This window comes from Lissotriton vulgaris, chromosome 7, assembly GCF_964263255.1.
Source record: "Lissotriton vulgaris chromosome 7, aLisVul1.2, whole genome shotgun sequence".
NCBI classification, from domain to species: domain Eukaryota; kingdom Metazoa; phylum Chordata; class Amphibia; order Caudata; family Salamandridae; genus Lissotriton; species Lissotriton vulgaris.
This window is the reverse complement of record NC_141695.1, coordinates 1,304,915,012-1,304,927,815: the sequence shown is the minus strand read 5'-3', so window position 1 is coordinate 1,304,927,815 and position 12,804 is coordinate 1,304,915,012. Positions and strand designations below refer to the sequence as shown.

The following is a 12,804-nucleotide window of genomic DNA, read 5'->3' as shown; positions in this document are numbered from 1 at the left end:
GCAGCTCAATCCGCGAGGGCCAATGTTATAGGTAAATTAATACATGCTTTTTTCAATGAAAATGTTGGCTACACTGAAGCTATACTGTGGTGACTATATTAAAAGAAAGGAGTAGGGTATCTAGCCCTACAAATTGAATAAAACAAAGTCATATAATAATTAATTAGAAAATAATGACCTGAACAATACTCTTTTTCTTTATAAAATAAGCAAACACAACGTGTTGTTGCTTGGTAAAGCAAACTGTTACAATAGATTAGAAAGCATGTTCTCCATGTCCTTTGAAAATAAAGATTCATTCTCCTCGAGGAGGTTGGCCGTACAGCCATATAACACCCCAAAAATATTAAAATTAGCAATTCATATACTAAACATACAAGGATCTATTTTTTTATTTTTTTATTTTTTTTATTTATCTTTCTGGTCAACGTTATGATATACTTTCCCTTTAACGCCTTTAAAGCACAAGCTTTTTGAACATCCATCCATCAATCCAATGCTTCAACCAAATGAATCCATTACTCCACTTATTCTGTTCTTTCATCAGGTACTCTGTTGACTGCTCTGCAGTGGGAGAAGATGACTCTACTCCTTGCCTTATGGCTTCACCTGTGGATCTTCCCTTCTGCTGTTGCTGATGCCACCACATCAACAGGCTGCCAGCTCACGTCACCCAACATTCAAGTTTACTACAAGGAAGGGGATATTATGTTTGGGGGACTCTCTCCAGTTCATCAAACCATTGTTCCTTCTACATCGTCCAAGCTCTTCACTAAACCACCTGGTGATAGGCGCTGTGTAGGGTAAATGCCTGTGATTTCCAACATATCATTTAGAGTCTGTCTGTTCTATGCAGTGTGCTATAATTCTACATCTCTACACCAAACAGCAAAGACAATATAACCACATTAATGTGCCCTTAAGTCGTATCTTAGGAAAAACAATAGTTCAATAGGACATTAAACAATACCAAAGAACAATATGTCTCCATTAATTCAAGACACATTGTGATGTACTCATGACAAGGCAGAAATATATTATGAAAAAAGGAAAAGCAGGCAGTAAATACTGTATAACAATGTGTTCAGTATTTGTGTTCTTTATATCAAGTCAAAGATCACTTTATTCGATTAAATAAAAATCATAAAAGTATGCTATACAAGTACATAAAACATCATACAAAACTTTAAAAATACTGTACATTTTAAAATTCATTAACAGTGCATATAAAATGACCCAGTGCACAGGAATTTCATCGTTATATTTAAATAATTCATGAACCCGTTTTTAAGAGTATATGAAAGATGGAGCAGAGCTTGGAAGTTAATTCATACTACCAGGTATGGACATACATTTACATTAACTCCATCTAGGCTCATATGAGATCTCTTCCGTCTAGCACGAATAGAAGCAATCAAAAAATTGGCTACACAGAACATCACTCGATGATTTTCCATTAATTGTAGGAACAGCAATGCAGGTTTCACCTGTAAGAACCCCATTTCCCTCAGAAGAGGCTTGATGTACTTTACCCTACCTTCCGAGAAGAAGGGGCAAAAAAAGATAAAATGTAACAAATCCTGGTCGGAAAAATTTTCGCATTCACATGGAGCATTTTCCATTGGCGTGCACCAATTTTCATATTTACCCAACAGAAAATGTGCCTGGTTGAATCTAAATTTGGTTAGCAACCAACGGTGATAGGGACGTGTGACAGTAGTCAAATATGGTTGCATTGACATTGAACTGAGCAACAAAAAATGTGATCTTACTGTCGATTTAGAAATTTCAATCGACTCTCGCTCCATTTCACGGCACCTAATGAAATTCTGTTTTACCCAGTTTATGTCATCTTCATTCAGATTTTCCGGATGTAAGTATAATTCCGGGCGACCCAGGAGTGCGGTAGATGTTTTAATGTATGCCAGCCACTTGATATCAGCCACTCTGTCCCGCCCCAAACAGTCCTTAATAATTTTATGGTTCAGTGTTAGTTTGGGGTTAAGCCAAGTTCTGATCCATAATAAAAGCGGTGCCATGTTTAACATGTCCGCAATATAGCCCATACCCAGCTCTACATGGACCGCAAATGAGGAAGTGGATTGGGGAAGGCCTAGGAGGGCTCGCAAGAATTTGTTTTCCTCTCTCTGGATCAAAGTTAGGTCTTTATAACCCCAAATTGCTGCCCCATACCTGGCTATGGCCATAGTTTTAGCTCTGTAAATCGCCAAAATGGCCTCAGGAGGTTTCCCACCCAATCTTTTAGCGAAGCCAAGTATTGCAGCCGATGACTTTTTCACTGCTACTCTTTTATTTGCCACTTGGGGGGCCCAGCTGCCCAGGTCATCAAACACTACACCCAGATATGTGAAAATTTTTACTTTTGATATTACTGAACCATTGCACAAGAGCGTCTTGGTATTATTCTTCCCTTTCCCCACAAACATCACATGCGATTTCTCCACATTAATTACGAGTTCCAGGTTTTGCATAAAATTCCCAAAGGAGTTTAAGAGGCGTTGCAAACCTACGGGAGTCCTTGACAGCAGAACTGTATCATCAGCATATAGTAATACTGGTAATTTAGTACCCCCCATACATGGGACGTCTGCAGATGCCGCCGCCAAATTTACACTTAATGCATTAATGTATAAAGAAAATAATATTGGGGCCAAAATACACCCCTGTCGTACTCCCCTCCCGGATTTAAAGTCAGCCGTGCACTTCCCATCTTGTGACATGCGTATAACCGCTTTCAGGTCCCTATGCAGATCGGCCATGAAGTACACCAATGCCTGGTCTAGGCCCATATCCAGGAGCATAGTCCACAGTGTTCTTTATATCATTTGTGCACATTTTTTTTTTTTTAGGTAAGGGATCCAGTGCTCACATAAAAGTGAAAAAAGAGTGCATTGATAAGTGATATGAGAGAAAAACATGCAGCACACACAAAAGACATATGAATACGTTTTGGGTTTCGCCTGCACAAAACTTGTACTGTGCTTGAGAAATCTATTGTTAATATATATCTTAAAAGGGGCTTACATCCTGCCCCCTTTTAATAGGTTCCTGTGATTGCCACTTACTTTTCCTCTATATCTATTAGCTTTAGCATACTTGTTCCTGTTCTTTCTTGTGTGTTTGCTTTCATCAGTGTCCTGAGGCCCAAGTACTGTTTACATTTGCTTTTGAAGCGGATATATTTCTTTTAATTTTAAAACGTTTAGTCTACTTCTACTGAACCCCAAGGGCTGCCAGAGCGCTTCACAAACATTGTTGTAATATAACAGCAGTAAACCTTTGCTTATGTAGATGTCAATGTCCTCCGTCAGCAGTGGGCTCCTGAGCGGCCTGGGTGCCTTCCTGGTTGCCTAGCAACCTTACTCCATGGAGTGGGTCTGCTCATGGCTTCCCCGGGCCAGGAATCCCAAACCATCTCTATAGAAGCTGATTCCCAGCCCCGCCTGCTGCTAAGCGCTTTGCTTTTCACCAACGCGGGCTCCATTTGCAAGGTCTGCCAACAGCCAGATCAATGCTCCTGGAGTCCGAATGTCCTACTCCAGGGCTGCAAGGCCGGATCTTGTTTTTAAAAGTTGAGAATGTCACACAAGTGCATTGTTGGGGAAACCATCTTCATGGCATGGAGAACTATAAATGATGCCCATGCCAATTAGGTCTCAATGAAGACGACTCATAATCATATAACCCATCTCCCAATCAGTGCTCTGGAAACATTAGTTAAGTATGTAATACACAGACTACCCTATTGACAGCATGCTATCAGCTGCTGGTGCTGAGAAGCAAGTGTACTGGGTGAGCTCAATGCCTCATGTTTTACCCCTATGGTGCTTGTGGTGGCATCCGTGAGGCAGATTTGCGAAGGCAGTATCCAAGAATATGGAAGCTGAATGAGTAAACATAGGGAAATACAGACATTTATATATAGAACTACAGAAGGTTATAAAAACCCTTGTGTATTTTTCCTTTCTTTCAAATTTCATCTCAACTGTAGGGATCTTTCATCCAAAATACCTACTCCTTTTGTAAAGAATGCTGAATGATTGTATATCGGTGCTTGACCGGTTACTTCTCCATAGGGGTGGCTGTGCTTCCCCAGAACTTGGGTGTGGCTAGAGGGTCATAGACTGCTCAAGTCTGTACATGAGTACAGTAGTCATTGTCAGGAGGTTTTTAGAGACACAAAATATGCAATTCCTACACCAATTCTGTCAATAAGGTATTTTTATACATGCCACTTTTTTATTTGGGTCTTAAGAGTTTAGAATCTTTATAATATCACCTCTGTCCCCATAAATGCACACACTCGGGGTACACGAAGACTCGTAGCTAAAGTGATGAACATGCATTCAGATGAACTGAATTGGTTCACACATCCAACCTCATTTTAAAATGGATTTAGATCAAGCGATCTTCCATCATAGAGGTGATCTGCAATAACTCTACATCGCCATTGTCTGATTTCTCACTTTCCGGTGCCCAATCTGATCTTTGTGGTGCTGCTTCAAAGTCCAATGTTTTTGTGAGATCACTCTTTGTCTTTCCTATGCCATGTGGTTATTTCTTCTAACGCAACTTGTTGTTCCACCCTAGCCTGCTCTAATGTTGGCTTATCAGAGTTAGATATCTCTTCCATCACAATTCTTTTATTGTTCTTGCCGCAGCCCATTGTAATGTTGTCCCTTATTCTCGTACACTGCATCGCAGACAGTAAGGTATTATTATTTTCATTAAATCTATCTGTGTGCATGCACACCTTTTGCATGTCACACCTTTACCTTCTGGCACTCAGTAACCCCTTTTCAAATATTACTTTCTCATATCAGTTTTACACCTGCTCACCAAGCTTAAAGATACAGCAACAACAAAAATATTAACAACAACATAGGTGAAACCTAATGCATTTACCAATGCGTGTTGCTAATATTAGAGTTTGGAGAATGGATTCTAAAGACATCCATTGTAGGTGGCGCTTTGCCCTCTGGCAATATGAGGTCCTCATCAGGACGGGGCATGAGCACCCAGTATCTGGGATGAAGGTTGGGCGGGAATCAATCCCAGAACAAGTATGTCCTGCAACATAATGAAGGAATAAATCCTAGGGGATCCTGGAGTGCCCCTCTAGAAGGGAACAAGCTGTCCTACTTCACATCAATTGAGCCAATCAGCTAAATTGGAAGATGGCTTCCAAATTGGTCCGGTATAAGATAGGCCACCTCACGACCAATACAATTTGGCAAACATGAGTCTGCAATGGAGCAGAACGGCATGTAGATGCCGCTGTAATCCAGGCGAACATCAGGCTGTGTCACATCAGTATGCAGTTTGGTATGGATCACTAACAAAAATAATAAACATGTGCAAGGCATTAGACCGACAGAATGATTACTGAATTCAGATACCTTCTTGATATGGTTATTACTTCTGTATTAGGAGAGTATTCAGTAAGTCAAAAGGGGAATCCCTGGAGTCAACTTATTCACCTCACCCCCGTGTCAACAGGGAGAAGGACCTATAGTCCACTGTGTATCAGGGAATATATAAGGATTTCCACAAAGAAATAAAATCGTTCACAATCTAATTTTATTAAAACCATATATCTAAGCAATAAAATACAAGACAATTTAATACAAAACAATTTAAAATCCAAGGAATGTTCCTTGAAACGATCATAAGCAATTGAAACCAATACTTTTCAGACACAATTAAAAAATACACAGAACCAGTAGAGACATGTGTATAAGATTTCAGCAGTTACTAGACAATAAACATAAGACAAAACAATATATCATGACAAACCCCTCGTATCGCTGTGGCTACCGAATGTCTCTGCCACTTTGTATCAATAGATCCACAGGCCTAAAACATTTTAACTTCTGTAAACATTAGTGATAGTGTTGAGTATCCATCTAGTGTTTACCAGGCCCTGATTGGATTCTTTATATCAGAAAAAATGCGTCGACGCGTTTCGGTGCAGTACATTTGATTCTGTGGCACCTTCTTCAGGACTTCTCTTGTTGGGGTTTCAAGAAGCGGTTAATTACACCTTATCTGTGGATGTATAGGAAGAAAGGTACGGAGTCATTTATCGTACAGGATACCAACCATTCTTCATTCAGTATACTATGACTATCTATCTCCTAGGTGGGTGCTTGTTGTTATGTTAGGAGAGTATTCGCCCAACACCAACATAACTTCTTCTTCAGCGGGAGATAAGTACATTATGAAAAACTCAACCGGCCCAAAATCGCATTTAAGTCTCATTTTTATATGTTTTAAGACAGCAGGCATTACATTGTTTTCAACATCATCGAACGGTATGTAAGGAGATGGTAAAATCCTCACCGTAAGCTTGGCAAGCATGGGTTGTTCAATGCTACCATTTAATTGGAATAGACTATCAAACCAAGCAATTTGTGGGTGTTTGGCTTGAGGTTGGAGACAAGATGAACTAAACTCTCTACATTTTGAATGCAAAGTTATCCTTTGAAAATTCAGAGGCAGATTTACTAACATTCTAAGTAGCTTAGCAAGGGAACTTACTGCAGTGCGTTGCATGAAAGGCATACATCAGAAATGTGGGTCCGTCCACATTGTTTAAGTCTTGTACTGATTTGGGAAAGGGACGTATCCCTGTACTAATTTTTCCCTAGCTCTCCTCCTTGATTTTGAATACATCAGAAATATGCCATATTTACAAAGATATGGTGCATTTCTGCTGCATTTTTGTGCTGGCGGTCTGTGTGCAGCCTAGCGTCAATGCAGGCACCATTGCACCATGAGGCAAAGGTTCCTGCATTACGGGCAGGATTGTTTTTGTGCAGGAAGGGACACTTCTTTCACAAAAACAATTCTTAAAGGCCTCTGCTATGGCTCCATTTGATGTGTGCGTGATGCCTGATCTGTCTAGTATTGTCAGTACCCATGAGCATTCCTTATCCTGCCTGTCCAGACATGCCAGAAGCTTACTGGCTTTATCTCCATGTCATATAGGTGTCACTGTGTCACCAGTGCATGTTTACATGCCAGATCCTCTGCCAAGGCCAGCAGGTCCTGTTGGCGTAGCTGCAATTGGCACCAGTGCTTGGCACCCCTCGTGACTTGGGCCACATCCTCTAGTTCCTCGATTTCCTTTATTATGGAACAGCACTGCAGTCTTGTTTCTTTCTTCTTCCCCCCGTGTGAGCACCTGAGCCCTCCTCTGACCACTGTCTTGAATGCCTCACACAGCGCTGATGTGACCGAGCCCTGATTTTCTTTGCAGTATGTCGGCACATCCACACAGTTTGTCCTGTGTTTTTGCCATCCCGCAGGTACCAGCTTGCTGGTACTCACGACTCTGCAAAGGGGTCACCGCAGATGCTGCTCATGTTTCCGGTGAAGAGAGCTGTGATCTCTAATGTCCTGCTGAGGGGGACTTTCTCCGCTCCCTGGGCCAGTCTATGGTCATCATTCACTGTCCTGCCTGCCACTCAACAACCCTCAAGCCAGTCTCATGTCTCCTCTGGCATGGCAAAGTGGCAAGTCTTTCCTCAACAATTGCTTTTAGCTTGGTGGAGAAAAGCATCATGTACTTGACTTCTTTGGCCTGCAATGCTTTTTTAACTTCATCAACGTTTTCAGTGCACCTGCAGGGTAACGTCCGGAAAGAAGCACATCACAGCATTTCCCAAGTGTAGTCATCCAGCGATTAAACAGTCTGCAATATTGCATCTCTGTAATTTAGTATCTGTGCTATTATCGTACGCAGAGGGGCCCCAAGCTTGGGGGAGGTCCCAGCGATCGGAGGGCCCTCTCAGCAGAGAAGAAGTTGAACAGTCTTTTGGGTTTGAGCTTATAGGCCCTCCAGGAAAAGGTCTATGCTAGGACCCTCTGCCACTTTAGGGATGCTCACCATTCCTATGTTGTTTCTCTTGGCCCTTCCCTCCTCACCTTCCAGCTTTGCCACCATGTTGGTACTCTGGTTAAGACCTGCAACTGTTCCTCTACTCAATTTGTTGTTGAAAGTAGTCAGTTGGTGTACGTCTCTGCCACTGCTACTTTTTTGGATATCTATGGTTAATGCGCCAAGTTTTGGCTCAATAGGTGGTATAGAGCCCCGTAGATACTGGATTGCAGCCATTATGGAGCAGAGTGAGACCTCCCCCCGCTGCAGTCCTCCATCTGCCCCTCCACCATCTGCCCGCTGTGGCTGCGTGCCAGCGAAAGAAATCTTTACTGTGTACTTATCCAGCTGTTTTGTTGCATGGACCAGTACCTTGCGGGAGCCGAGTAGTGTCACTTCAGGCAGTGCCCAGGGAGTCCCTCGACGCTGTCTGCACCCCACTGCCCCCATGGCCACTCCTCAAAATGGCAGTACAGACTCCAATCATGCAGTAAGTTGAACACACACAGTGCTGCAAGTCTTCTTTAGTATTAGTAAATATCCGCTAGTTCTCCTTTGTGCAGGCAGTGTCCAGGTGCCACTTCTGTGGGTAAAGTGTACTTTTGAGTAGTGGCTGGTAAATGTTTTCTGAGGGGGCACCAGGAGTCCGGGTGGGCCCCACTGCTTGAATAGTTGCCGTTGCTCGGGGGGACAATCTTAATTCCAGGGGCAGAGCAAGACACCACCCCACTTCAGATTCGATGGTCTTCCCCCACCCCTAGTCTCTCCGGAGGAGGTAATGCGTGCAAGCGAGAAGCCCCTCAATCAGCCTGGTAGTCTATATGAGAGGCAAGAAGACGCAGGGCTCTAGGCTGGTCAAATGTATCCTCTAGCCTCCACTGTTGACCCTAAACCATCTCCTGTCACGCCACACTGGCAGCACTATCTTGATCAGCCCCAAGCTTATTTGATCAAAGTTGTTAGGCCCCAGGGCCTGCTGTCTCACAATAAAGCCTTCCTTTCTGGAATGCACTCTGAGAGCCAGGAGCTCCACTATCTACCAATTTCAGATAGAAAGGTCAATCTCATCGCAGCGGGGCCCTCCGCCGCCTGACCCAGGGCAGGTCCTCCCCTCCTGCTCACAATCTCTGTAGTGACAGGCAGTTTCTGGTTTAGCCACCAGCAGCTGGGCAAGTCTCCATCCAGCAGCGCAAATCGATCTCAGCGCCTCTTGGTCTCTTACCAGCCTATCGTAACTGAGTCCACCATGCACAACCTCGGCTCGTTACATTCCGTCAATGTACTTCCTTACATTAGCTATGGCTGCTGCAGTTCTATTGTGATCCTTCCTCTCTTTCAAGAACCAGAGCTTCAGTCGGGTCTGCTATCTCCGGGGCTTCGGTGCCGGGCCATCAGGTGAGCTGGTCCCCCAGTGATTATTCGGTGTCCAAGCACAGCAGGAGGGGTAAGAAGAGGAGAGGGGGCAGGGTCCCCCAGTCACTGGTCTGAATCATCCAACTCCCTACACCGTGTTATTGGGCCTCTCATGGCCCATCTGCCATCTTCATATGTCGTGTAGAGCAGGGATCCCTTTTTAATGATGCTGGGATCAAAGTTTTGAGAGTTTTATGGAATTGCACAGTTCTGGCAGGATTGTACACAGATGTCAGGGGATTTCTACCAGGCGGCTTTGGAGCCTTTCAAGCTTGCAGACATCCTCACCAGCAGCTAGTCATGCCCCGATATTTGGAAAAGTCTTGATCTGGTTCATAACCAGAACTGTACAGGGAGGTCAGAGTCTCCTTCTACATATGGGTCGCTTCTGGCCTTGCACCCTTTGCAGACTCTCGCAGACAGACTTGCTTCTAGGTTCTAGGAAGACCCTCAGATCTTCTAGCAGAAAGTACTGACTACAGAACATGTCCTCCCCTCTGGGATACTGGTTGTCTGGCCGACACCAAACCTTAAAACACAGCAGTACTTTGAGTGCTCTGCGGAGAACTACCTTTTTTGTTTGTGAAAAACTTGTAACTGGACCAAAATAGGGTGATTTGCATCCCATATATATATATAAATTCTTTAGAAAGGGGATGTGAATCCACTGTCTAAAGTTTCAGAACTAGTTTGGGGGTGGTTCTTTTTCAAATGTCCTTTTTTCACCGTTCCTCATATACATCCTTTCTGCACAATGTTGGCTCCCGCAACAGCTAGCAATGATGCTGGCTCCTATCAAAAACAAGGCTACAATGAAGGGGCTACAATGCAACTTGCTTCTGTCCACTAGTGTGGCGGTCAGTGAGAATTCAGAAGAAACAAACATTAAAGTACAACAACTCCCTTGCTAAAAAATCTCATGTGCTTTCCACTCATGTCTGCTGCTTTCCCCACCCAGTCCCAAAAACCTGAGATAAGGGAATCACACGCACCTCAATCAGGGATTCCCTTGTGCTCTCTATTCCAGTATAATAAAAGTATACTCACCCTACTGCATCAGTCGATGCTTTTTCCAATTATTACAATTGAAAAGGACATGCAAGTAATGAAGCACAAAGATGGAAACAGGAACGTGTTTAAAATCAAATTACATGTTGATTGGAGCAAAGTCGTTGCTCTGGGTTAGACTTGCTTTTTTTTTTAAAGAACTGGCGTTATGCAATTGACTTTTTATGGTCTGCTTTCTTTTGAGTGCAGTAATTGGAAAAACCGAGGATTGGAGATACACATTGTGAGTGTGGTTTCGTGATTTTGGAGTAGAATAAAAAGAAGCTGCCGATGGAGGGAGGGTCTGATTCACAAAGGCCTGATTCACACCCACTTTGTAGTAAATGTGCAACTTTTGGTATTTGCAAACTCCGGGTCTGAATCCAAAGGGCTTTCACAGTTGTGGAGGAGTTTTGGCACCAAGGGCTCAATCCCCACAATGAGAATCATTGCAGAGAATCCAATCCGAGTGCCAGGACTGCCCCATGACTGGGGCGCCTCGACCAAGAGTGAGGAGGCCATTTGTGAATCTGGCCCCTTGAGTATAAATTTACTAAAAAAGTGCAAGTTACATGTCTACAGCCCCAGAGTAATGCACTTGCTAATTCTTGTGAGTGTGTGTGTGAGTGACATCTCTTACTAAACCCTTCCCTGATCCCCTGTTACTTCTCCCTAATCCTATCCCCTTTAGTAGAAAATCTGCCTTTTTTTCCCATCCACTACCCTGTGTCCCTCCCACATTGACTACTAAGATCTATACTTACATGTGCAGAGACTCAGCCGTCAGGACACTTAACTCAGTTCACATAATTATAGGCAAAACATATATTTTGTAGTATGTTTTGTAGTACTTTTTTAGTACTAAAAACATACTACAAAGTGCAGTTTGAGAATGAGGCCCTCCTGTTTTTGAGAGCTTTAAATGTTGCCAGTCCTACTTCGGGTCCATTAACGGTAAAAGCAATATGTAACATTTTGTGTAAATGATAAATTGTAATCTTTATATCATTATGATTTATCTTTTATTTATTGAGGAATTACTCCCAATGAAGTTACAACCAGAAGCAAAAGCATTGAAAATGATAATGACTACAGTGAATGTTTTCAATTAAGAAGTTCAAACATAGGAGGGTACAACTTTGATGCTGTACTTGTTAACTGATTTGACAAGACTAAAAATCATGTAAACAATTGATTTAAAAATAATGTAAGTAAAAAGAAGTTGTTTCCTGAACTTATTCATGAACACATTGGGCTCGATTCCGATCCGGTAAAATGCGCTCCGAATCGTCGTACGGAGCAATTTTCCCCGTACAAATCGTACCTGTACACGTCCCCATACGTACGACGAAGTACGATCCGTACCAGGAGCCAAAGACCGTACGAGTCCTACAGGACTCCGTACGACTAAAATATCCGTACGAGTATCACTCGGAACCCGCTGTACGTGACATCGCTACGGTTCACGGCTGGTTTTTACGACCCAGCAAGTACGATTCGTGTCAGGTACGCAACGTACAACCCATTTTTTTACGGGAGCTGGAAACAGCCGTAAACGCATAGTTTGCGCAGTAACAAGTACTGAACACCCCCCCCGGGGACGCCGCGTACCCTCCATGATCGCCGGGGTACGCGCCGTACCCCTGCGATCATGTGGGGTACACGGCGTACACCCAGCGTACATGGGGTTCGCACCGTACCCCATGTACGGTGGGTGTACGGTGTGCACCCCATGTACGCTGGGTGTATGCCGCGTACCCCACATGATCGCAGGGGTACGGCGCGTACCCCGGCGATCATGGGGGGTACGCAGCGTACGGTGTGTATGTGATTGAGCGCTTTTCCGTATGGATCGCCCTTACCTGACGCGGACCGTACGAATAGCGTCCTGATCACCCGGTCCGGATCGTACTCGCCAGGTCGTACGGTGTGTTTACGAGTCGTACGGAAACGGCTACGAATACGAATCGCACGGGGGATTTTTTTTACCGGATCGGAATCGAGCCCATTGTGTTGTGAGACATCTCAACAAGGTGTTCCTGTTTATAAAGGTTTACAGACTTTTATCATTGCTGTATGAGAGTATGAACGAAAGGTAATTTTCATTTCATTTTTATTTGTAACAGCTTTGATTTAGAAACTTACCAATATGTCCTTGCCATGGTTTTTGCAACCAATGAAATTAACAAAAATCCTGCAATTCTGCCTCAAATCAACTTGGGGTTCCAGATTTATGACTCTTGTCATTCTGAAGCAGCTGCAATTGAGGGGACATTATGGCTGCTATCAGGGCATAGGACGACTGTCCCAAATTACAGCTGTGCGGCCAAATTAAAAACATCTGCCATCATTGGTGATCTTCCATCTGCATCAACCCTTCCTATGGCGAGAATCCTTGGTGTCAGCAGGTATCCTCAGGTATGATATGGACTCAAATTGTA

At 43.5% G+C, this 12,804-nt stretch overlaps 1 protein-coding gene across 1 annotated transcript in view; it reads left to right on the top strand.

Moving 5' to 3' along the window:
• The first annotated feature begins 579 nt into the window (after positions 1 to 579).
• Positions 580 to 12,804, top strand: part of LOC147703550 (extracellular calcium-sensing receptor-like) — a 454,642-nt gene continuing 442,417 nt past the window's right edge. Inside the window, exons 1-2 of the mRNA XM_086929513.1 lie at positions 580 to 803; positions 12,490 to 12,781. Of these exons, the coding sequence (XP_086785639.1) occupies positions 580 to 803; positions 12,490 to 12,781 (516 nt within the window). The remainder of the gene's footprint in view (positions 804 to 12,489; positions 12,782 to 12,804) is intronic.